General features: G+C 45.4%; 1 protein-coding gene across 3 annotated transcripts; it reads left to right on the forward strand.

Annotated features, from left to right (window-relative positions):
* Positions 1–309: 309 nt before the first annotated feature.
* LOC147892660 (APO protein 2, chloroplastic-like) lies at positions 310–26,608 on the forward strand. 3 transcript variants are annotated; one of them, XM_087387317.1, is made up of 4 exons: positions 310–503; positions 664–706; positions 858–1,212; positions 25,528–26,608. In XM_087387317.1, the coding sequence occupies exons 1-4, from the start codon at positions 450–452 to the stop codon at positions 26,486–26,488; spliced, it is 1,413 nt and encodes a 470-aa protein (XP_087243443.1). In that variant the 5' UTR covers positions 310–449; the 3' UTR covers positions 26,489–26,608. The 3 variants fall into 3 exon arrangements, with proteins under 3 accessions (XP_087243443.1, XP_087243442.1, XP_087243441.1); XM_087387316.1 differs by having other exon boundaries at positions 676–741; positions 851–1,212; XM_087387315.1 differs by having other exon boundaries at positions 311–503; positions 664–741; positions 851–1,212.
* Positions 26,609–26,745: the final 137 nt, after the last annotated feature.

Below are 26,745 nucleotides of genomic sequence, written 5' to 3' on the forward strand. Positions count from 1 at the left end.
AATCATTCACAAGGTGGCAAGGTCGTGTCTGCAGGATCCTAATGATATAGTTGGAAGTGGACCAACCCAATTACCACTATTCGAACAAATATACAAGAAGGCACCATCCATTTCTTCCTATATATGTTTGGGAAAGACATGCTTCAATGCCAATCCAAGATGGTTATTCCGGTTACCAACAATTTTTGAATACATTGAAACAAGGTGGAAATTTCAATGGGCCTGCCAAAGGCCATGAGATGTGATGACCCTTTTGTCACACCTCACCCTTACATTATGAGAACCAGCCCTGAAAGCCCCTCTCAAGTTACCCTTGGATGATAGCAATTTTTGAAAGGCGTTCCACACTTCCCATAATAAGAGAAACCAAGAGCTTTGATCCTCAAGGTCTTGATATTTTGTTGAAAAAGTGTTGAGAGTTGGAGTGGTATCTAGTCCATGAACAAATCATGGATCTGCGCATTCAATCCACTCTCCTCAGTTCCTTGAGATCATCCTTCAAGGTATCCTTTCCCTGCCTTCTTCCCAATTTTTAGCTTTTCACCATTTTGGGTTTCTCAAATCATGCACAAATCATGGATCTGCACATTCAAGATCATCCTTCCAATCCTTATCTTTTCACCATTTTGGGTTTTCTCATCGCATTTCTTTGCTTGCTTCCAGGATTTGCTGCAGCCCCGCCTCCTCGACCCTTGTTCTAGAACAGGTGTTTTCCTTTCCTCTCCATCAAGCTTCGCCCAGGTAGCTTTTCAGATGTGCTACTAGTTGCTGCTTGCCAGTCCTGCACGACAATGATGAGTAGTTGAAAGAAGGGCCTACGTATTGACTTGGGTTGCTCCCTGCTTCGCAGAGAACAGATTGCACTGCCCGTCGGCAATGGCGAGCGCGAGCGCGAGCTCTCCAGCAGCGCAAGGGAAACCGGCCGCAGTTCTGTGCGAGCGCAGTGAGCTCCACTTCAGTGGGTGGGCAGAGTCAAAATCGAGATCTCCCCCCACTTCTGCCAAAGCACAAGAAGAAACCTTTCGTATCACTACCCAGAAGGGGTGGCTTTCAAGTGAAGAGAGGGCCTAAAGAACGCAATTTGCGACCTCCTGCAAACGGATTGCTAGTGCCAGCGCTGATTCCCGTCGCATACGAGGTCTTCGAAGCCAGAATCGCCCTTATAAAGCTGGTGACCAAGCTTATGGAAGTAGTTCCCGTGAAAGCTTGCAAGTGAGTATACTTTGGTCGCTTTTAAATCCATTTGTGTGAGCAGAGAAACTGTTGCCCTTTTTCAATTTATATATGATTAATGTTGATTATCCCTCTCCCTCGCTCTTCAGTTACCCGGTGAGTCGTCCTCTCTTCATATTTGGAAGATAGTTTTTCCATTACCCGAAGGTCCCATCATCCCAAGCATCTCTCCTGGTGCCAGAGATCAATCAAGTTACTTCGTGAATTATCTCCTCCACTTTGCTGCCTGATTCTGTACTACCTCGTGCCTCACGTCTGTGAACTGAAGGAGACGGTCCAAAGAGGAAAAGTAGTGGACTTGTTGAACTACCGACAGCTTTGTCTTTTGTCTTTATAGCTAGGTTGTGAGCCCACGCCCATTAGTCTTACAATGTTCTTCCTCTACTCTTTGGAAAGAAGCATATTGGATGTGCACTCTACAATGCAGCACTAAACTGGCTCTCCTCTCCCTGATGAAATATCACTTAACCTTGATCAAGCTCCTTGGTATTTTATGCTTCGCACAAGCATGAAATACCAAGTCCTTGGCAATTGTAGTGCATGGTATTGTGCATGCCACTTTATATTTAGGCAAATGTTGCAGAACCACTTGTGGTTGCTTCTCCCTAAGCCACAAGATTGCACCTATAGAAATAGTATCCTATTGTATATCATTTGGAATCCCACCACTCAAGGTGGATCTTGTGTTCTATTGTGATCCCATACCCATAATAACTTTGAAAAACCGAAGTACCATCATGTTGGAATTCTAATTACTCACCCTTGGCAATTGGATTGGATGAGAATGTAACATGCAACGGTTAATGATCGTGTAATCGTAGAGAGACCTTATGCATATGCACCATAAAGAGGAAGAGAGAGATTAGGGTTAGAGAGAGAAAGTAGACAACACCAAATTGGGGCCCTGAACCCACTGAGCCCCCCCGAGTAATTCTTTTCCGCAGGGTTAAGCTTTCTATTGTAGTATGCCACGGGTCTTTCTTGTTGCTGTAAAACTGCCCCGATGGACTATATTGCTTGCGTCGGTAATGACCAAGAATGGATCATCCCAAGATGTGATTTTCCTAACTGGAGCTAGGTCGTGGAAGGCCTGCAAAGCTGTGCTGGTCATGGAAATCTTTTTCCGGCGAGTCTTCAGTGTTCACTCCTTTTAATAGGTTGGTTAAGGGTGTTGAGGTGGTGGAGAATCCGGGCATATGCGAATTGTAGGCATGGCAAAGACCTACAAAAGATAGGATCTCTGGGGTCGTCGTGGGGATTGCCAGCTTGCATTTTTTCAAGGTCCAAGCGAATGCGATTGGCACTGATGATATAACCCAAATATTGGATTTCCATCACGCCTAACTCATTTTTCTTGGCATTGAGGTTTAATTGATTATTGCGCAAAAGCTGAAGAGCTTTCCGCACATGCTGCTCTCCTGTGGCTGATAAAATTAACTTATCATCTATTAAAAGGAACATGCACACTCCTATATGCTCAGTAAACACCTGTGACATCATCTTATTGAATGTTGGTGGTGCATTTTTGACATGACTACGAACTTGTAGTGAGCTCGCTTTGTTCGGACGCTGTTTTTGGGATGTCAGTGTCGAATATGGGGACTTGATGATAACCGCTCTTAAGGTCTATCTTATAAAATTACTTGGCACCATTCAAGCGCTCTAAGATGTAGTCTATGCGGGATTGGAAATTTATTGCTGATCGTGATTTTGTTGAGTGCCCTGTAGGCGACACATAGTAAAGGTGATGAGGATCGCCGGATAAACCCAGTGCATAGTAACTGGTGAATTGTTGTTCTAACTCTGCCTCCATAGACTTAGATAAGAGAAGGAAACTTATTGGGAGGTGTCGAGTCTGGGACTAAATCAATCCGGTGGTCCTTGGCTCTGTGAGGCGGAAGCTGTGGTGGTAGATCAGCCCTGAGCGTAATTTCTTGGAACTCCCGGATTAGATCGGCCATGGCCTGCCCCAAAGGAGGAGCTGGCTGCACTGAATTTGATTGATAGCGGACATACACTAATGCGCATACTGTGCCTTTGTGAACAACACGAGCTGCTTGGATGTGGGAGATCAGAGGAATGCTAGGAATGCTCCTGTCTCTGTGATTTCTGGCTCAGGTAGTTCTTTGACAACTGTGAAGAAATCCTGCTGCCAATCCAACACAGGTTAATATTCTCAAAACCACTGGAGCTCGAGTATCATGTCGCATCCTAATAGTGGTGTGAGGATGAAGTCTTGTTGAAAAGAGGCCTCTTGAACTGTGAAAGAAAATTTGCCAGAGGCTCTGATGAGGGCTTTCTTTTGCTCGTCAAGCATACCCTCCTTACCTTCAAGGAGCATTAATGGTACGCCGTTCGAAGCGCTTTTGTTCGTTGGGTTGTAAGTATCCTCCCATAATGCCTGCTTTAGCTTTTTCATTTGGAGTCATCTCAGGCTTAGACTCCTTTTTCTGACCAGCTGACTGTTGGTTGTCTTTCTTCTGGAAGCTATTGTCCTTCTGTTGAGGCCCTCTACCCGTTGAGGTTGTGCTGTGGGGCTTTGGCTCCTAGCTAGACTTGCATAGGCTTTCCTCCGTTCAGCATCATTTCTTGATTATGAGCCAGGATAAGCGCACGCTCGTAAGTGAGTGGGTCAAAGTTTCGGACAAGGAAGCAAAAGTTGGAGTCTATTTTGCTAATCTACTGCTTGAGCTTATTAGTCTCGGACATGCCTAACTGTTGGGCAAGGGTAATAACCTTATTACTGTAGGTTAACACCGACAGACCATTCTGGGCGAGATGAGACAATTTGTCTTCTAGATTCAGCAAGTGCTGAGGCAGAAGAAACCGAGCTTTGAGGTCAGCCACAGATGTATCCCAATTGAAGCTTGTGACGTGTGGTTAGATTAGTATAATTACTAGACCAATGCTGCCACTAGGTCACCGCCTCACTGGTCAGATGAGGGGCAGCTAGGTGGACTTTGTCTTGTTGACAAATTGATGAATAAACTGCAAAATGGTTGAGTGGTCACACTTACCGTCGTATTTCGTGAAGTTCGGAGTGGACCAGGTGAGTGGAATAACCTTCGGTGTTGTCGAACCTGAGGAGGAAGCAGTGCTCATGCTAGCCTGCATAGTGGCTAAGCATCTGTTTGTGTTGGAGCAACATGGCTTCCCAGTCAAGTCGGTGAGGCTTCTCGGCCTGGGCCATCTAGTTACACCAAAGTGCCACCTCCTGTTTGCACTCCTCGCGCATCAGCAAGAGCAGTTTTTTAAATTCTGAGAGTCTCTTGCGTTCTTCAGGTTTTTCCTCCTTTGTAGTTTTTTTTCTTTGAGCTGTTTTTGTGTCTCCTCCAGTTGCTTGTCTTTTTCACCCAAGTGCCATGAAGTCTCTTCAAGCTGAGCCAGGACGGGTCGATTCTGTTCCATGAGCTTCTCTAACATTGCTTGAACGTTGGGTAGAAGCGTACTTTCTTTGTCTTCCTTGCAGTCGAAATTTTTCTCTTCTCCTCTCCTTTGCTGCTCCATGATGCTGGTCTGTGTGTCCTTTCCGGATCTTAACAAGACCATGCACTCATGGTAGTCAAGTTGGACTACAGGCCAAAGCTCTTATACCAATGTAACATGCAACGGTTAATGATCGTGTAATTGTAGCTAGACCTTCTTTAAACCTTTGTGCGAGGCGTATGCGTATGCTCCATAAAGAGGAAGAGAGAGATAGGGATTAAAGAGAGAATGTAGACGACACCAGATTGGGTCCCTATACCCACTGAGCCCCCCCTTCCCCAAATAGGGAACCTATACCCAGTGAGGCCCCCCTTCCCCAAATAGGGAAGAATTTGCTTCATACTTGGAGAACTGCAAAATATACAAGTAACACTCCTTCAGAGAGCACGGGATGCAACTTGAGGATGACCCTTCGACACTGAGAGCTGACCCACAATGCCTGAGCAGCAACCCAATCTTAACCACGACTGACGCTGCCCACACTATAGATGTGGACCACTGTGCAAGGCTATTGAAGGGGCTTGTGCTGTCCCCGTGCATGCAGCGGAGCTGCGTGAGTGAGAGAGATCATGGGAAGACAGAAATCTGAGATTATGGACTTCGAGAGATCTATATGGAAGCTGAGAGAGATGGAGCTAAACAGAGCTGAAGATAGAGTTTGAGAAAGGGCTGAAAACTGTAAAAGAAAGCTGCTGAAACAGGAACCCCAAATCTCTACTCCAAGCTGAGCTATGGTGCTGCGTGGATACTCCCTGAATCACCCTCAGGGACTGCTGAACTGATGTTTATCTTGCAGGGAAGGGCTAGGAGCTGCACCAGGCTGGAGGAATGAAGCTGAACTGAGAGGAGCTCGACCCCCCTTATATAGGGTGTGGAAGGGAGAGAGTGAGAGCACACCGACACACACAAGCAGGATAAGACACAAGAAGTGTGGGGATAAAACGTATGTGTGTACCTCCCCTAGCACACAGTGAAGCTTTTATATGAAAGGATAAGGTTACAACACTAAGTACGGTGTACTAAGTGTACTAACTGTACTTGGGTGGCCATAGAGCCTTTACCCCAACAACCTCCCACTTAAAGGCAATGTGCCCTCAAGTAAAAATAAATGAGGCTCAACCTATACCCATCAACTGTCGGCAATGTGCAAACCGCTCTGCAGGCAAGCCTTTTGTCAACAGATCTGCTGGATTATCATCTGTGTGGATCTTGACAAGCTGAATCAGCTTATCATCTATCACCTCCCTGATGAAGTGATACTTCACATCAATGTGCTTTGTCTTTGCATGAAAGACAGGATTGTGTGCCAACTGAATAGCACTCTGACTGTCACAATGCAACAATGGAATATCACCTGTAATGCCATGCCCAAATGTCCCACTAGCCGAGATAACCATAAGGCCTCTTTGCATGCCTCTGTGGCTGCAATATATTCAGCTTCCGTAGTAGACAAGGCTATGCACTGCTGCATCCTTGACATCCATGACACTGCACCTCCAGTGAATGTATAAACATAACCGGTAGTAGACTTCCGGTTATCGGGATGACCAGCAAAATCTGAATCCACATAACCATGCACCTTTGCATCTCGCTTGCCAAAGCATATGCACAACTCCTGTGTGCCCTTCAGGTATCTCATGATACCTTTCACTGCATTCCAATGCTTCTTGCCTGGATTTGCCATATACCTGCTAACCACTCCCACTGCAAACGCAATATCAGGTCTGGTAGCAACCATGGCATACATGAGACTGCCACAAGCTGAAGCATACGGAATCTTGGCCATTTCAGCCCTATCAGCATCTGAGTGTGGGCTGTCCATTGCACTGAGTTTCACATACGGAGGCAATGGAGAACTAAGGGTTTTCCCCCCCTCCATATGAAACCTGTGCAATACTTTGCCAATATATTCGGTCTGAGACAAATACAACAAACGCTGTCCCCTGTCTCTCCGTATCCGCATTCCCAGTATGTGATTTGCATCACCAAGGTCCTTCATATCAAAGGCCTCATGCAATCTTTTCTTAAGGTCATCAAGCTCCTTACGAGCTCTACCAGCAATAAGCATGTCATCCAAATATAAAATGAGAATGATTAAGCTGCCATTGGCAGCCCTTTTGGTATATAAGCCTGTTTCATCCCGTAAAGGCTCTTTTTAAGCTTGCATACAAGTGACTCCTTGCCCTTGACTGCAAATCCTTCTGGCTGCTGCATGTAGATCTCCTCATGAAGATCACCGTGAAGAAAGGCTGTCTTCACATCCATTTGGCATAATTCCAAATTCTCACATGCAACCAAAGCAAGTACAATCCTGAGTGTGGTCATCTTAACCACCGGAGAAAAGATCTCATCAAAATCAACACCATACTCGTGCTTAAAGCCCTTGGCAACCAACCTGGCTTTATACCTTGGCTTAGCTCCAAGTGTGACTTTCAATCTATACACCCACTTGCATGGCAGTACTTTCATGCCCTTAGGCAACTGCACCAATTCCCAAGTACCATTTTTATGGAGACTGTCCATTTCAGACTTCATGGCTAGTTCCCATAGCCTTTTATCATGCATTTGCACGGCTTCCTTGTAACAGGAAGGTTCTCCACAATCTGTAAGCATAATAAAATCTGCTCCTGGAACAAATCTGTCTGGCGGTTTCATTTGTCTAGTGGACCTTCGGACCCATTGGTCTTGCTGTCTGACTTGCTGCTCACCTAAAACAGTTTGCTGTTCTAGTAGATCAGGCTGCAGAATTATGCCTGGGAGGTCTTCCAAAGGTGGCATGTCCCGTAGTACATCTTCCGCCACTGCGGGCTGTCCATTTGGACCTGTTGCAGCATCATGCATTGGCTGATTACGCTGCTGTTGTGGCTGATTTGCAGCCTGCCTGAATTGTACAGAGGATGTCCCGAGTCATCAATGTCAACCTCTGAAGCATCAGAAGGCTTATCTGCTGCCTTAAACATACATGACTCATCGAATAAGACATCATTGCTGCGTATTAGCTTCTTATTCACAGGATCCCATAGGCGGTAACCCATCTCACCACTGTCACCATATCCAAGAAAAATGCATTTAAGAGACTTAGGATCAAGCTTGCTGCGATTTTCTCTGCGTATATGCACGTACGCAGTGCAGCCAAAGACCCTCAAGTGCTCACTGCTTATAGGAAGGAGGTTTTCCTGTCCAAAGCTCCTCTGGCACTCTGCCATCTAGTCTTTTATTTGGTGACCTATTGATGAGGTGTACTGCTGTTTTTACAGCTTCAGCCCAAAATCCTGAGGTAAAGCAGCATGTGACATCATAGAGCGAGACTTTTCCTGTATGGTTCTATTCATACGCTCTGCAGTGCCATTTTGCGCTGGACTGTAAGGAGCAGTGAGTTCTCTTTTAATACCTCTAGCATCACAAAATGCATTGAATGCATTAGACATATACTCCCCACCGTTATCTAACCGCAAAGCCTTTAGTGTTCTGCCTGTTTGGTTCTCAACCATAGCAAGCCATTTCTGGAACACTGGAATCGAAGAGGATACAACCACACCTTCCTTGTGGAATCATCTATAAATGTGACAAAGTACCGTGCACCTCCAAGTGAAGGACTAGGCATCTCACACACATCTGTATGCACAAGCTCAAGTTGAGCATCTTTATGTCCTAATCTCCTTTTATGAGGACACTGTAACTGTCTACCATATATGCAGTGCTCACAAAACTTTAAATCAGAAAATTTAAGAGACGGTAAGTAGCCAAGGCGAGCCAATTGCTCCATTCCACTTATGCTCATATGTCCCATCCGGCTATGCCACATAGAAATATTCGGCAGCTCGGTGGCATGAATATCAGCATGATTACATACTTTAGCATGAAGAGTATACATTGTGTCAACCTTAGAGCCTCTGGCAACAACCAGGGCACCTTTGGTGACCTTCCAGAAACCATGACCAAAGCTGGTCACAAAACCTTCGTCATCCATCATGCCAGTAGAAATCAGATTTTTCTTGACTTCGGGTACATGCCTAACATTGTGAAGCATAAGCTGAGTACCATCAGCAAATACAAGCCTGACATCTCCAATACCAACAATACTGCATGCATGATTATCCCCTAGAAAAACGACTCCAATTCTTTGTAAGGTGTAACATGGAATGAGGCACCTGAGTCAATGATCCAAGAGTGCATGTCTGCAAAATCTCCTGCATGGAGAGAATGAGCATCCAAAGTAGAGAGAAATAGAACCTCTCCCTCACTGTCATAACCGTGTGTAGAATGAAGCTCTTCAATCTTCACACTGCTCTTGCCATTGCTTACTGGTACAATTGCTTTTGCATCTGACGCATCAGTGTTTTTGGCTTTGTCTCTCTTATCATTTTTCAGTTTAAAGCACTGCGTTTTAGTATGTCCCTTTTTGCCATAGTAGTAGCACTCAACATCTTTGTTGGAGCGGGACTTGCTCCTCCCTTTTCCCCTTTCCTGAGATTTGCCTCTTTGCTGACTTCTTCCCCTTGCATTTAAGGCATTGTTAGGCTTTACTGCATCTTGAGCTTTCAGCTTCTGCTCTTCTTGCAAAATCAGCCCTGTGATATCTGAAAAACTTATGAAAGTGTTTGCATTTGTTACAGCTGTGGTGAATGTTTCCCAACTTTCAGGAAGAGAAATCAAGAGTGCCATACCCTTGGTTTCCTCATCCACCACATATTTTTGATTTGCAAGTTGAGTGACAATTGAACTCATTGAGATGTGCATCCATGGAGGTCCCTTCCTTCATCTTCAGATTGAAGAACTTGCGCAGCCAATATATCTTTGTGGCTACACTCTGCTGCTCATATGTGTCCTGTAGCTTTTTCCACACACCCCAGGCTGTTTTTTCACCATCCACATTCCAAACAACACTTTCATGGAGTGACAATTCAATTATGGACTTTGCTGACAGATCAGCTAGTGCCCAAGCATCATCAGATGTACCAGTGGGCTTCACACCTTTGTGTATAATAGGAGCATGAAACTGCCTGAGAATTAGCACATTCAGGACCATCTTTTTCCACATTGGGTAGTTAGCAGCACCCTGCAACTTTTTAATATTGAGAAGAGAAGATTCCGAGGATGAAGCCATTACAATCAGCAAGAAATATAACCCACACTTGGGTGCCTGACTCCCTGCAAACTAAGTGCACAGATGCACTTGTAGTTGTGCTCGAAAGTTAATTCCTGCAATTTTCTCCCACTTAACAGTAAATACTGTCTGTTTCCTGCCGGCTGCAGATCCAGAAAAGCAATACTTAATGCATTAATTGAGGCTCTGTAGTACAGTACAGCAGTACCTTGATTTGACACAATGTATGTCCCTGCTGTAACAGTGAAAACAGCACTGTTTTATGCACTTTAGACTTCAGTAAAGTGACTGTTTACAGTCCAAAAATTGACTCCGGACAGTACCCGACTGTACTTTCTAGTACAGCAACAGAAATTGACTGTATAACTGTCCAGAACTGTCAGAATTAGACTTTCTCTTGCCTCTATAACTGTGTGACACAGTTTAGAACTTGAATGAGGCAAAAGCCCCTTGACTAGAAGCCAATTTTGAAGATTTTAGTGCATACACCGCTTTCCCAAAGCTCCACTGATCACATAAAGCATCTAGGTGTTTCCCCCAACACTGATATGCATAACAATGTCAAAAGCCCCAAATTTGACTAAAGTCAAACTTGGTCAAAAATTGACCAAATCTGTAACAAATGTGAATGTAATTTCAGCAACCAATTACAGCATTTGTCCCACGCACAATAGCATCAAAAGCCCCTTGAATTGACAGCACATTCCGTGCATTAACACAGTAAATGGCACCAATCCGCTATTGCTCATAAGGCATGTGACTGCACGTCCATTGACTTGCATCCAGTAGCATATGCTGCATGTGTCTACACAGATCTGACCAATGCATACATAGTGCCAACACTGTGTACAATCACTGGCCAAGTGATAAGACCTGTCTTGAAATCAGGGCGAAGACCCTTGGCGGTAGGCGGGAAATGTCCGTTTGCTTCGCAAGATCAGGTAGGAGACGGAGATGGCAGAGCTGTGGGCGCATGTGGCGCTGAAGGCGGTGCTGGTGGCCTAGGCCCTGGCTGGCGCCGCCTGGCTTGCTGCTGGTGGCGCCGATGGCGTCGCTGGTGGCCTTGGCCCTGGCTGGCGCCGCGTTGAACAGCCTCAAAGGCTGCTAGCGTAGCGCTAGCAGCTAAAAGGTGCGCTGACGGCGATTTCTTGCAGGCTGTTGCCGCTACCTAGCGATGGTTGTGGCGCTGCATGGTGATGGCTGTTGGTGGTGCCTTGGCTGCTGGTAAGACCCACGTTTGGGCAAACACACTAATAGGCAACTGCTGGATAGGCGAGGATAGGGAGAGTGGCTCTGATACCAGTTGTGGAAGGGAGAGAGTGAGAGCACACCGACACACACAAGCAGGATAAGACACAAGAAGTGTGGGGATAAAACGTATGTGTGTACCTCCCCTAGCACACAGTGAAGCTTTTATATGAAAGAATAAGGTTACAACACTAAGTACGGTGTACTTAGTGTACTTAACAAATAAAGTACTAAGTGTACTAACTGTACTTGGGTGGCCATAGAGCCTTTACCCCAACATAGGGGGCTGTGGGGGCCTGGTAGGGCTGAGCCAACCAGCCCAAAATAGCCGACCAGCCAGTCGGCTGGTTGGGCTCATTTCCCCAGCCCTTAGCTGCCTAGGGAGGGGCACAAGTCAGCCTTCCCCCTAGCCCATTTCCTGTTCATGGAGCTGCCTCAGGGCCCTTCTGGGCTCCTTCCTTGGCTGCTCCTGTCCCCATAACTTGGTCCAGCCCTTGGGGGCCTCTGGGCTCCTACCCTAGGCTGAGACCTAGACCTAGCTAAAACCCTAAGATGGAAATGCTAACCTACTATTCTCCAGTGGGTACTAGTGAACAAGGACTTGACTTTTGATTTGGCCTAAGGCTGAGAGACTGACCTACGTGGCTCGTGCCTGATTTCGTGGACAAGGTCTCACAATGGGGTCACGGCATACAAAATATCCTATAATAGATTATAGGAACTATTTGCACTTTGTCAATGAAGCCAGTTGTCACCTTGCACCCAAGTGCAGGGGTTCATATGACAGAATTACATAGTATTTCCACTGGAAGACTATAGTTGGGGCAAGTAGATCAAACCCTCTCAATTGCGAATACTTGGTAATATCCACTAACTGACTGTTAGAAAATACCCAACAGAGGGTACACGTAGCGGAAGACTTATAGTAATGCCCAGGAGCTCACACAGTGTGCAGTGTGGGTGTGGAATCACAGACTTCTTTACTTACGTGCATACAATAGGTGTGCAGACTCATCAATAGACAATGAACCAATCAGATAGAGAAACCACCAAATAATATATTTCCGTCCACAACTATGGACACAATACAAAAGAGATAGATCCAGAGTCCCACCAATGGTGTGGTCCTCTGATCTTACCACAAAAGTCCTTCTCCTATCTGCTGGCTATCTCTAGACTAGAGTCCGCGTGCTCCACCTCGAGCGTGAGTAGACTTTCCGTCTAGAATGATCTTCTCCACCTTGCTGTCTAGAAACCAGTCTAGGTGGGCAGCTTCCTGCAAGCTAAGTCTGCAGCACAAAACACTTCTTTCTCCTCCTGACTGTAGGCCCATAGAAAGCCCTGCTGCTGCTCTTTCTGCTGATAGGAATTGCTGCTCTGGCTATCTCTAGACTAGAGTCCGCGTGCTCCACCTCGAGCGTGAGTAGACTTTCCGTCTAGAATGATCTTCTCCACCTTGCTGTCTAGAAACCAGTCTAGGTGGGCAGCTTCCTGCAAGCTAAGTCTGCAGCACAAAACACTTCTTTCTCCTCCTGACTGTAGGCCCAAAGAAAGCCCTGCTGCTGCTCTTTCTGCTGATAGGAATTGCTGCTCCAGATGATGCTGAAATGAGGCCTGAGGCCTCTCCTTTTGTAGGCCTCAAGGGCCTGGCCAGCCAACCGACTCAGTCTGTACAAAAACTGACTGAGTCTGTACAAAAAACCGACCCAGTCTGCTTGGGAAAAACTGCCCTTAAAGGGCTCACAATTCAGGCCTTTTATGGCCCAAACTTCCAGGGCTTTTGGCCCTCCATTCAAGGCAAATATGCAGCCTATAAAAGGCCTGCCACCTCCCCACTGCCAGTCACATTCCTTGCTGCAGATCTGAGCCTGCATTCCCTGCCATGTCTGCGCCTCTGCAAACAGTGCGCCTCCATGTCCTAGATCCTGCGCAATCTGTCCCAGACTGTCTTGCTTCTGCTCCGTACTTTCCTGGCCCTGTGTCCTGCCCTTAACAGTCCTAGATGTGCTGCCCACATACCAGCCATGATGCTGTCTATGTGGCAGCCCCTTTCTCTCTTTTCCTATTGGGCACAGCCCTAGGTCTCCCTCCCCCATGCTCTCCTCATATGGGGGCTTACAGATGGGGAGGTGACCTTTCCAACACCCCCTCTCACCGACACATCTCAGCCCAATGCCAACACGTCGATGAAGATGCTCCAGTAACTCCCTGGTCGTAGTCCTCTGGAACCTTTCGGTGTCGAAATCTTTTCCTGGCTTTTCATCCAGTGGCTCCTGCTCCACCAGGTCCGGTTCTGCTTCCGCACACCATCCTGGTACACAGGTCCATCTCTGGTAGCACCTCCTGGTACCACCTCCTTCAGTCGCATTCCCGCCTCTGAACTTGAGCAACCCAGCCGTCTCGATCTTCCAGTCGTCCCCCTCATAATGAGTGAACAACTTGGAGTCTTCCAGGCACCATGCTCTGAGGGTCTGTTTCAACCCGTCCTTCCTTTGGCAAGGTCTGCAACCAATGAATTTATCCAGATAACCTGGACCATGAACTCTCGCTGAGTTCTCAAGCAGGTACTCTTCTGGCTTCAGTACTCTTTGTCCACCACCTTCTAGCAATCTGCGTCCGAGATTTGAAGAAGCACCAAAACTTTCCCTTCTGCCTTCGAAGAAGGCCAATTCCTTCCAATCTCTTATCACCTGCGACAAATGAAGAGCAAAATCTCTCCACAGCATGCTATAAAGGCTCAAATGCAGAATATCAAATACATACCAGACTGTTGTACTGCCTGAATGTTCGCTCTGAAAGCAAACCCTGTACCTCAATGAGGCACCCGCCAAGATCCTGTGTAATCCTGTACTGTCCCCTTCTGAAGTCCAGCATCCATCTGACCGTGAGACCCCAAGGCTTTCCATGGAATCCACCCTCGTGTCAGTGTCAACAGCGACACACCTGGAAGGTTCCAAGCACTCCATACTGTCCTTCTCCTTCACAAAGGCATCTGACTCCTCGTCGACCCAACTCTCTATGTCAGACATCCTTACTGTGATTTCGGGATCAACATACCTGACCTCGGTAACACTCGGTGATGTCACCAGGAACAATTCTTCGATTACCACATTAGCTTTGGCCTTTCCCTTTGAATCTGGGTCAGACTCCTGTTTGTTTTTCAGATCCGCCTTTTTCTTTCTGCAGTCCTTTGCAAAATGTCCGGGCGTATCACAATAGAAACACTTCTTCTTGTGCTTCCTCTTCGAAGTCCCCTCGTCATCAGAGTCATCTTTATTGGACTTGCCATTGTTAGGCTTGCCCTTTCCCTTACCTGCGGAATCCTTCACCAGCATCGCCTTGTCATCTTTGTCCCCGTTGTAGAGCTTCTCCCGAGCTTCCTCCTGTAGCAGTAAAGGACACAACTCCTCAAATGTCAGAGGTTTGGTCCTCTGTCCTGCTGTCACAGCCGTAACAAAGCTCTTGAAACTCCGAGGCAATCTCCTCAGTACCATCAAGGCCAGATGGCATGAGTCCGTCTTCTGACCAATCGCTGCTAACTGATCCCGGACCACCTTGACCTTCGTCAGATGATCATGCACCGTATCGCCTTCTTCCATATCAAGATTGTAGAGTTGATGCTGAAGAAGCACGATCCGGGAGGTATTATCTGTCTCGTACAGATCCTTCAGGGTGGCCCACGCCTCTACTGACGTCTCGGCCAGCTGGATATGCGGAAGAACAGAGTCCGCCGTAGTCCCTATGATTATTGCCAGGGCATGGGCATCTCTTTCTTCCCAAGCTTCAAGCTCCTCTCTGTCTACTGCCGTGAGTACCTTCCCTTTACTGTCCACCATGTCTACCGGCTTCGACTCCTCTCCCGTGGTCAGCTTCCACAACTTCCGAGCCACTAAATGACTCTGGATCTTCACTTTCCAGATCGGGTAATTAGTCTCGTCTAGGTTCCCGGACTCTCCAAAGTTAGGGATAGTGAAAGAGAGAAAACTGGAGGAGGAGGAAGGGATAGCAGGGGCTGAAGAGGCTGTCGACATCTGTGCTGTATATACCACACAGCAAAATCAACCAAACTCAAATGCAGTAACCCAAAACTCTGAACGCACCTGACTGAACCTGAGTCACCCTCCTTCTCGCAAGGGCACAATCCTCCAGTCGTGGAAGTCGATTCCCTAGAGCTTCTGAATCAGGGTCGTCCTTCAGCAAGGTCCCTGCCTTCAGGCTCCCACACCTGTGAGCCTCCTACTTGGGCTCTGATACCATGTTAGAAAATAACCAACAGAGGGTATGTTGGAGATAAGTGCACACTAAGTGTACTATTTCCTAGTCTACATTTGTCTAAGTCTAAGTCTAGTCTTTATGTCTTGAGTGTGTGCCATGTGGCACTTCTACAATTATCCCATAAGCACTCTTGCTTTATGTCTTGTACTTTGGCCCATATATTCAATGGGTCACATCATTCTAATCTATCAGTCTAGCTTGTGTCTTGTCTACACTCTTCTCAAGGTATTTCTAGTCTTTCAGTCTTGTTATTTCATTTCCAGTTTCTAGTTCTAGTTCTTGCTTCCATATTCCAACATGGTATCAGAGCTAGGTTGATCCCTCTTCTTCCTCTTCTCTCCCCTCAGTCTGCCTTTTCTCAGATCTCTCTCCCGCTGCAGATCTGCGCTCCCTCTTCACATTTTTCCCTCTTTCTGCCCCGCCATTGCGCTCCAGATCTACGCGACAGATCTGTGTGTTTCTGCTCCAGATCTGCGCCAGATCTGCGCATCATTTCTGCCAGATCTGAGCTCCAGATCTGTGCAAACCTGCTGTCACATCTGCACCCGCTCCTGCTGTCGCTCCTGACAGATCAGCGCCGTCCGTACAGGCGTCCGTACTCCGCTGTGACCGTACGCCATCTGTACTTCGACGTCGTCCGTACGTACCTGCACCCGTTGTACCAGTGCTGTACCTTCACCCGTTTTACCAGTTCAGGTGGCCTCTACTGCTGCAGATCTGCCTGCCATTTCTGTCCTGATTTCGTGAGCTGAAGGAGCTGCCCACGACTTTCTGAAGCTGCTGCCCGTACCTTTTCTGTTCGAAATAAAGGAGGAGCTGAAGCTTTTTTTTATCTCTGCCCAACCTGCATTCAGTTCTGCATTCAGTTCTTGCTAAGGTACTGTACATTGTCTCTTTCAGTTTGCTGAGCAGTCCTTTTTAATCCTCATATCTGCAAACTGCTGGTTCCTCCTACTTCGATGGGCTGTCATATGCTATGGCCCTGACAAAGTGGTGAGAGAACCGGCTTCTGGGATCTCTTCCTCTCATTTATTTTCTGCAATATTGTAAGGGAATAGACACTGCCCTTGCATCCTAGCAAGAGGTAAGACCTTCCCACATGGCATCTTCCTCTCATTCTCTCATATCTATCGACAAATTCAATGGGTCCAACTTTCATACTCGGCAGATCAAAATCAAGTGCCATCTTATGAAAGAAGGCCTTTGGGACATTGTTCACCGTGATGCTCCCGAAGGTCCATCTGAGCAAGTTGTTGCTGCCAAGAACGACAAAGCCTATGCTATCATATTGCTCGGCCTTGGAGATGATTACATACATCACATCTCCGACATACAGTCCGCTCCTCAAGCATGGATTACTTTGGACACTCTTTTTGGAGCCCGATCTAAAAACTCTAAGATTGCACTTATGATCTCATTCTTTGATCTACATATGCAGGAAGGAGCTACTATAGCCTCTCATGTCAATTATCTTCGCAGTCTTATGGTTCAGCTTGCGTCAGTCAAGTCTCCCATCTCCGAAGATATTGCTATTGCTGTGCTTCTCAAAAGCTTACCTGACTCCTATGCTACTCTTGTCACTACCTTCAAGTATCATAATAATCCTTCTCTTGAGGGTATCATCAATGCTCTCCAAGAGGAAGAAAGAACTCAACAACGAAAGGTAACTGACACTGCATTTTTAGCAAAGAAAGGAAGTTCTAAGGTAAGAAAGCCTTGCACCCATTGTGGCAAAACTAATCATGTGGAGAAGGACTGTTTCAAGGCTCATCCATGCACCATTTGTGGCCGTGATAATCACCGGGAGAGGGACTGCTACTCCAAAACCTCTACATCAGCTCCTGTATCTACCTCAGCCCATGTTGCTGCAACATCTCCATCAGCTGATCCTGCTGTTCCTTCCTCACATGATGAGAAGTGGGCTTTCTGATTACTTCTATGTTTTGTCTACCACCTTGACCACCGATGATGTAGGTCAAGGGGTTCTAGTGTCTTGGTCTGTCTATTTGTCTATCAATCTGACTGTGTTTTAGATCCATCTTGTCCTTACCCTTGTGGACCCATATGAGGATATCACTTGAGGAGGGGTGTCTCAGGATCATTTGTCTGTCATGTTTTCTATCTTGTCTATCAGTCTATCAGTCTGTCTTCTAGTCTTGTCTTTCAATCTTACTCCTAGTGTCCACTTAAGGAGGGTGTTGGAGATAAGTGCACACTAAGTGTACTATTTCCTAGTCTACATTTGTGTAAGTCTAAGTCTAGTCTTTATGTCTTGAGTGTGTGCCATGTGGCACTTCTACAATTATCCCATAAGCACTCTTGCTTTATGTCTTGTACTTTGGCCCATATATTCAATGGGTCACATCATTCTAATCTATCAGTCTAGCTTGTGTCTTGTCTACACTCTTCTCAAGGTATTTCTAGTCTTTCAGTCTTGTTATTTCATTTCCAGTTTCTAGTTCTAGTTCTTGCTTCCATATTCCAACAGGGTACACGTAGCGGAAGACTTATAGTAATGCCCAGGAGCTCACACAGTGTGCAGTGTGGGTGTGGAATCACAGACTTCTTTACTTATGTGCATACAATAGGTGTGCAGACTCATCAATAGACAAATCTTCTCCACCTTGCTGTCTGGAAACCAGTCTAGGTGGGCAGCTTCCTGCAAGCTAAGTCTGCAGCACAAGGCACTTCTTTCTCCTCCTGACTGTAGGCCCAAAGAAAGCCCTGCTGCTGCTCTTTCTGCTGATGGAATTGCTGCTCCAGATGATGCTGAAATGAGGCCTGAGGCCTCTCCTTTTATAGGCCTCAAGGGCCTGGCCAGCCAACCGACTCAGTCTGTACAAAAACCGACTGAGTCTGTACAAAAAACTGACCCAGTCTGCTTGGGAAAAACTGCCCTTAAAGGGCTCACAATTCAGGCCTTTTATGGCCCAAACTTCCAGGGCTTTTGGCCCTCCATTCAAGGCAAATATGCAGCCTATAAAAGGCCTGCCACCTCCCCACTGCCAGTCACATTCCTTGCTGCAGATCTGAGCCTGCATTCCCTGCCATGTCTGCGCCTCTGCAAACAGTGCGCCTCCATGTCCTAGATCCTGCGCAATCTGTCCCAGACTGTCTTGCTTCTGCTCCGTACTTTCCTGGCCCTGTGTCCTGCCCTTAACAGTCCTAGATGTGCTGCCCACATACCAGCCATGATGCTGTCTATGTGGCAGCCCCTTTCTCTCTTTTCCTGTTGGGCACAGCCCTAGGTCTCCCTCCCCCATGCTCTCCTCATATGGGGGCTTACATATGGGGAGGTGACCTTTCCAACACTGACATGCATCCTCATTGCTTAACTTTGCTCCAACCTCCATCAAGGCTCTTGCTTTGAAGCTAAATATGTTGATGTCACATTCATCTGGTAGATGGGCCACTTGGGATGTGCAGTTAAGACTATGATAATCCTAATTGTCAAGGTACAAGTCTTGTAATAGTCAAGACCTTCTGCTTGAGCAATTGGTGACTACTTATTCAAAGTGCAATCAAACTTATGTTTGAATCCACGTGGTGCCAATTACATCTCGTTTTGGAGGTCTATCAATCAAGCCCTATGTGTGATACTTGAAAATGTAGGATCGAATGAAAGAGAGAATGCAAGTTGCAAAAGAGTCGATAGATTAGCCGTCACGTCAAAACTAGGATAATAGGAAAAAGAGAAGTACAAGGTATAAGTACCTAGACCTAGGACTAAGTGTCCTAGGCGTCACATAGGACTAAGTGTCCTATGTGGCCTAAAAGGCACTAACACTACAAGTGCCTTTATTTATGTCTACAAGGCACATACCATGGCCTATAGGACATCACTAGAACCACTAGGAGATGGCCTACAAAACCCCCCTCCATGGGATGGGCTGAAGTACTTTGGAAACGTCTCAGAATACTTGGTATTTTCTGGTCATGTTCATCGAAAAGGATGTAGCCACCTATGAATGTACAAGGGATGTCAGATCATGTAACAAAGGGAACCAAGTGTAAAGCCTGTCGAAAGACTTCGAACTTGGGACGAGGAAGTGCCTTTGTAAACATATCTGCTATGTTGTCCTCTGTGGGAAGATAGGACAACTCTATGTCTCCTGTTGACAACCGCTCCCGAACATAATGATAATGAACTTCAATCTGCTTGGTACGCGCATGGAAACTGGGTTACGCGCAATGGCCAAAGCACTCTGGCTGTCAGTGTAGACAATAGTGGAGGATGTCTGGCGAATACCAAGATCTGTAAGTAATTGTCTAAGCCAAACACACTCTACTGTAGCGGTGAAAGCTGCCTTGTACTCAATCTCACAGCTAGATGTGGCAACTATTGGTTGCTTCTTGCTGAGCCAAGAGATACATGAATTGCCAAGTAGAAAACAATTGCCAGTATGTGACACTCTAGTGTTGGAACATCCTGCCCAGTCACTATCCGTGTAAGCATGCATGGTAAGTGAACCCTGATCACCATAGAAGAGGGCTAAATCCTGAGTGCCTCTGAGATATCTGAAGACTCATTGCCTGCCAATGCTGTGAACTGGGCATGTGCATGAATCTGCTGAGCTGAGATACTGCATACTGTAAGTCAGGTCTGGTGTGACATAAATAAATAAGGCATCCAACAGCCTGCTGATAAAGAGTGATATCACATGGTGGGCTCCCATCATGAGCTGAGAATTTGAAGCCAGGGTCCACTGGAGCAGAAATTGGCTTGCAATCCTCAAACTGAAAACGATTAAGGAGCTGTCCAATATACTTGGACTGAGACATCATGATACCCCCCTCAACATGAGCAAACTGAATGCCCAAATAATAGTGGAGCTGTCCCATATCTGACATTTCAAAAACCTGCTGCAAATCAGCCTTGAAAGCTGCAATTTGCTGAGTATCTGGGCCCGTGATGAGCATATCATCCACATATAAAATCAGCACTAAAAAATCAGATCCACTCCCACGGACATAAAGAGTGGGTTCTGTGGGACTATTCTGAAAACCAAGGGATAGTAAGTGTGCATGAATTTTGGCATACCATGCCTTGGGTGCCTGCTTCAAACCATAAAGGGCTTTTCTAAGCCGGCATACCTTATTTTCAGAAATAACAACCTCAAAGCCAAGAGGTTGTGTGACATATACTTCTTCTTGTAGATCCCCATGAAGAAAAGCAGTTTTGATGTCAAGTTGGTGCACTTGCCAATGATGATGGGCTGCAATGGAAATGACACATCTAATGGTAGTAATCCTGGATGTGGGAGCAAATGTCTCCTCAAAGTCAATGCCTTGTTGTTGGGCATACCCTTTTGCAACAAGACGGGCTTTGTATCAATCTATGCTGCCATCAGATTTCCTTTTTAATTTGTAGACCCACCGGGTTCCAATGGCATGCTTGCCGGGAGGGAGATCTACTAATTCCCATGTGTCATTTTTAGCAATGGAATGTAACTCAACTCAAGGAGTGCAAACTCAAGAAAGTTACCATGCTGTCTATTCCCTGATCTTGTCCGGGCAGCAAAAGGCTGATCTTGTTTGCTGTCCCTCAATGTATCAAGAAGCCATCTGGGATCTTGCCTTTGCTGTCTATTGTCAGCTCTTTCTTCAATGACTGCATCACGAATAGTGGGATCATTTTGTGCTGGAAGAGAAACCTGCAAATCAGCATGAGGTAGTGGCTGATTATTGCTTAGTGGAGGGCCTACAGGAGGCTCATGTTGCTGGTCAAAATCCTCTTTTGAGGATGGCAGAGGTAACCAAGATTCAAAAGCATCAAACATGTCAACATCTGGCTTAGCTTTGCAGTCCACAAGAGGAGAAGCTGAATGTTCAGCAAAGATTACATCTCTACTGACAATAATCTTCCCAGTATTTGGTTGATATAACCGATACGCTCTGCTCTCCTGGCTGTAACCAATAAATATGCATTTGATTGCCTTGTCATCAAGCTTATGTCTCAGCTGAGATGGTACATGAACATATGCAAGAGACCCAAAAACTCTCATGTGTGAAAGTGAAGGCTTCCTGCCTTTCCATGCTTCATAAGGTGTAACAGTCTTCAATGCCTGTGTAGGTGATCTATTCAGCACATAGTTGGCACACATCACTGCATCAAGCCAAAATTTACTTAAGCATGCCTCTGGCCATCCCCATTGTGGACCTGTTTTTCCTTTCAGAAATAGGATTGTGCTGAGGAGTGTAAGGAGTAGTGCATGAGTGAATAATGCCCCGTGAAGACAGAAACACATCAAACTCCTTAGACATATACTCCTCCCCCCTATCTGTGTTGAGGGTGACAAGCTTGCATCTTGATTCATTCTCAACCATATTCAGCCACCTCTGAGAGCATAAGAAAACTTCAGATTTGGCTTTTAAAGGATATACCCAGCAATATCTTGTGAAATCATCAATGAGAGTCATGAAATATTTGTACCCTCCAATGGCATTTGTCCTCATTGGGCCACAGACATCAGTGTGCACTAGCTGCAATTTCCTTTGTGAGAGTTTTGGACAATTCTTTTGAAAAGGAAACTGATGCATATTACCCAAAAGACAACCCTCACACACATGTTTGGAAACTGTGTGAGTTTGAGGTACATCGTTTGCCATCTGCTGTGAATGTAGCTTTGCAATAGCTCTATAATTGAGATGACCCATTCTCTCATGCCAAAGATGAGTTTCAGCAAGCTGTGAATCTGAAATTGCAAATGCTTAAATAGAAAGTGCAGCTGAGTGATGATCAAGGTGATAAAGCCCCTTTTGCAGATTGCCAGTGAGAACTATGGCATTGTCATCACGAAGATCATAAACTAGGCATGTGTAGCCATCAAAAATAACTCTGAAACCTGAAGTGGCAATTGTTGAAATTAAAATCAAGTTGACTTCAATTCCAGGCACAAAAAGAACATTTGTCAAAGTAACAGGATGGCTTGAAATGGATGTGAGCTGCACATCTCCAATTCCTTTTACAGCATATGAAGCATTATTAGCACATGTGACAGTCCCGGGTCCCCCCTTGAGGTGCATCAGCTAAAGAATGAAACAACTGTCTGCAAGATGTGACATGTTTGGAAGCACCACTATCAAAGTACTAGGACTGAGCATCATTAGTAGTAAAGAATGCATCAGCTTTGGAGGGATCAAATGAGCAATGGACAGCCCATGCCCAATCATCCTGAAGAGCATGTGCATGTGAAGCATCTTCTGGCTCATGGGATTCAATAGCACGAGGGGCATTAACTGTCAATTCTGCTTTCTTTTTCTCTGAAGCAATGCGCTTCCTGCATTCTGAAATGTCATGTCCAGGCTTGCGACAATAGTTGCATCTTTTCTTCTTTGACTTATCTGCTGTATTTTTAGATGCATGGGAGGAATTGCAGCTGCTATGTGCAGATTTTGGCTTGCCCATAGGCTTGGAAGCCTTGCCTCTTCCTGTCTGTTATGAAGCAAATGCATGATCAGGAATAATGGCTTGTCTATTAGCTCTACTTTGCTCTTCCTGCAAAAGCAAAGTAACTAGCTGATCAAAAGAATAGTGGTCTGGATTACCCATGGCCAAAAAATGATAGCTTCTTCATTTTCCTTCCAAAACTCACACTTCTTCACTCATTCCACTCCGAAAACTCCATTAACAAAGCTCCAAGTTAAGATTGAAACAATGTGCAATGGGTAGATGATGAGAGAAGGCAAGTGCAATGCAAAAGCATACCTTGAATTTCTTGGCAGTTGGCACCACCTCATCAATGTTGGCAAGTTGTTCCATGAGGTCCTTGACCTTTGTCAGGTATGCATCCATAGAGTCACCTTCATTCATACTGACTTCCTGTAATTGCCTTCTCAAATATGCAACACGAGCTTCATTGTGAATCTGATAGAGAGAAGCCAATTTATCCCAAGCATCCTTTGCTGTCCTGCAAGACCGGATGTGTGGAATAATGATTCTCTTGCATGATAAAGCAATACATGAATGTGCATTTGCATCTCTTGCATCCCATCTTGTCTGTTCCTGAGTTGGAAGAGTAGTAGCAGGAGTGCTAGAAGATGAGGCATTAGGAGGGGTAACCCCTGCAGAGGGACCAGTAGTAGAGGCAACCACTGTAGCATTGGCTGGCCTCAGATCAACCCCAGAAACAATATTCCACAAATGCTTTGCAACAAGAATATGCCACATCGGATAGTTGGTGCCATCCAACTTATCATCTTCACGAAGAATGCCGAATAGATCTTGATTATTCCCAGCCATAGCAAATGTGATACCTTGAAAGAGACCTGAAAACCCAAAAGCCTAAAGGCTATCACTGCAAAAAGCTGGCTGTCCAAAAATGACAGCAAATATCTGCAAATTTCTGACTCAAATCAAAGGGCAAATGCAGATTTGACCCAAATGTGACTGTGGCAGGCAATGTTCACTGCAAAAACAGCAAATCTGGCAAAAGCCCCAAATTTATTGAGGGCAAATAGGTGAAAAAGAGGGCAAATGCAGAAAAGCCCCAAATTTTGCTGAAATTTTTGCAAATGTAACCCAATGTATGCAAATCTGACTCAAAGTCCTGCAAAAGTGACTCAATGTCCTGCAATCTGACCCAATGTACTGCAAACAAACAAGAGATTGCATACCAAACTCCAAAGCCCCAATGTTCTTGCAAGAAATTGCAACCAAAGAAGGTGAAAAGAATCGGAAGCCCCAAGAACTGCCAATGTCTGGATTCACAGCCAATGTTAGCTAGTACGGATTCTGACAACTGTTTCACTCGTGTGAAACTGTACGGATTACTTGGTGCATGTACAAGCTGTACGGATCTGTTACGCTGTACGGATCTGGTACATTGTATGGAGCACTGTACGGTGAATGTACAGAAGTATAGTACAAAAATAGGTACGATGCTTGTATGGAAGCATGTACTGAACATGTACTGTGCTTGTACGGAGTGCAGGTACGGCTGTACGAAATGTACGACGAAGGTACGTAAAGCAGTATGAAAATGGGTACGGCGCTTGTTGTCGGGCTGTACGGCGATGCAGATCCTGTGCGCAGGCTGTAAGCTCCATGACTGGTGGGGAAGTGGTGCGAAAATGACCACAGAAGGAAGCAGATGGGGGAGGAGGATGGGCTTAGAATGGGGCACGCAGACGCTCATGGGCTGAGCTGCCTGAGGGGAAGGAAGGTAGGAGGAAAGCTGCACAAGGGAAGGAAGAGAGCTCAGAGCTTAGCGGGATGGCAGGGGAGAGGATCAGTTCAAAGGAGGAGAATGCCATACCTTATCTTGATTAGGGGAACTCTCTTCAAAAGCGACATGACCGCCATACCTTATCTTGATTGGGGGGACTCTCTTCGAAAGGGACATGATCTTCTCACGATGATATATATATATATATATATATATATATATATATCGATCTATCTAACTCTCTCTTTCTCTCTCTCTCTCTCTCTCTATATATATATATATATATATATTCTCTCTCTCTACACACACACACACACACACACACACACGCACACGCACATGTAGCTGCTTATGCTTGAGCACTGATGATGGCAAGTGTTGCTTTGCTTGGTAAGTATGTCTTCCTTTTGTTTTTTAAAAAGTTTTTGTTACCTCTTTTTTCTTTGTCGTTTGCTCTTTTATTTTCTGTGTAGTTTTTTTGACTTTAGAACAACTAATATTCTAAATTTGTATGTTTGGATATATTCTAGTCTTTATATATATATATATATATATCACTTAGAGTACTGTTTCTGGATATGTCTCTCTAATCAGATCATAAAAGTATCTCCACCAGTTAGGAGTGAAAAACCGAGGTATATATCCTACGAATGGGCTACATTGGATCTTAATCTCTAAACCACCCCCCGGTAAATTGGGAAATCAATGTTGATTTTGTTGTTCTAAAGTCTAAAATTCTACAATGAAAATAAAAGAGAAAACGAAAGAGAAGCAAAATGATCTAACAACCCCAAAAAAGAGAGAGAGAGAGAGAGAGAGAGAGAGAGAGAAACAAAAGGAAATCTTATGTCGTCATCAGTGCCCAAGAATAAGCAGCTAGTTAATTTTGTGTGTGGGCCCTTTGCTCTGCAGTAATAATACACCCTTGAGACTGCTTTGCATACATTATCTAAACTGAGACTCAAGATATTTCAACAGAGATATTATTGATGTAAATGATTACTTTTGCAGGTTCTGCTCTCAGACACATGTTGGTCCAGTAGGTCATCAGATTGCAACCTGCGATGGGCCAAATTCTGCCTTCAGACGCTCCCAGCATGTCTGGACTAATGCAAATATTGATGATGTCATCGCTGACCTTGACACATATCATCTTTACGATAGGTTGAAAACTATTAAACATGATGAGAGATTTTCTGTGGAGAGAATACCTGCAATTGTTGAACTGTGTATCCAGGCAGGGGTGACTTTGCCTGAATACCCCACACTGCGACGAACCAAACCAGCTCGAGTAATTGGTAAGAGAATTATTGAACATGATTCTATGTTTGATCTGGACGATGTTGAACTAGATGGGTTGGATGGATTCTCTGGGAAAGAGAATGGCAGTCTAAAACCTCAAAATGAGTATAGTGAGACATCAACAACGCAAGAGGAGACCAGCTTTGATGCCTGTGATAACGATGATGATGCAATAATAAAAGAAGAGAGAAAAACCCCTGTTGATTGGACACTGGCAGACTCGGAAAAGGAAGCTTCTTCTTTGAGTTCTCAGGAGATAGTAAATATGGCAGAATTGGCTTTAAAAGCATGGCAAATTATGTGGGATGGAACAAAAAAGCTGAGGACCAAGTATCCAGTGAGGGTTTGTGGTTACTGCCCTGAAATACATGTTGGCCCCCGAGGCCATAAGGTGAAACTGTGTGGAGCATTCAAACATCAATGGCGGCAAGGACAGCACGGCTGGCAAGAACCTACAATGGAGGATGTGATTCCACCCAAGTATGTCTGGCATGTAAGGGACCTACAAGCTCCCCTTCTAGTGAAAGAGCTGAAAAGATATTATGGGCAGACGCCTGCTGTGGTTGAACTGTGTGTGCAGGCTGGCGCAGCAATTCCAGATGTATATAAACCAATGATGAGATTAGATGTGGCCATCCCAGATATACATGAGCGTGGAAATGTTGTATAAGATGTTTTGGCTGGAAGAACAAGAATAGGATGGATGATATATTTGGCTTAACTCTCTCTTATGGTCATGGCATATTTCTCTTTGGCAACTTAATCTAGGACTTTGTGCAATTGTTGCAAGAAATTGAGTTCTTGGTGGTCAAGTATTTTTGGAGCCCAAGTGGAAGCTTAGATTGCCTGACTGTTTTTTTAGTTGAACGCAATGAATGTCAATAGTAGCTCTTACTTTTTTGAAATGGAGTTTTTCTTTTGAGAGTT

Source organism: Dipteris shenzhenensis, chromosome 16 (genome assembly GCF_047967505.1).
Source record: "Dipteris shenzhenensis isolate YYH24624 ecotype China chromosome 16, Dip_SZ_1.0, whole genome shotgun sequence".
Lineage (NCBI taxonomy): Eukaryota > Viridiplantae > Streptophyta > Polypodiopsida > Gleicheniales > Dipteridaceae > Dipteris > Dipteris shenzhenensis.

Excerpts from the sequence above, each read along its gene's own strand:
- LOC147892660 (XM_087387315.1), top strand. The coding sequence starts at position 450 with ATGGATCTGCGCATTCAATCCACTCTCCTCAGTTCCTTGAGATCATCC. Across the intron at positions 504-663 it reads CCTTGAGATCATCCTTCAAG|GATTTGCTGCAGCCCCGCCT; the intron begins GTATCCTTTCCC and ends GCTTGCTTCCAG. Across the intron at positions 1,213-25,527 it reads GTTCCCGTGAAAGCTTGCAA|GTTCTGCTCTCAGACACATG; the intron begins GTGAGTATACTT and ends TTACTTTTGCAG.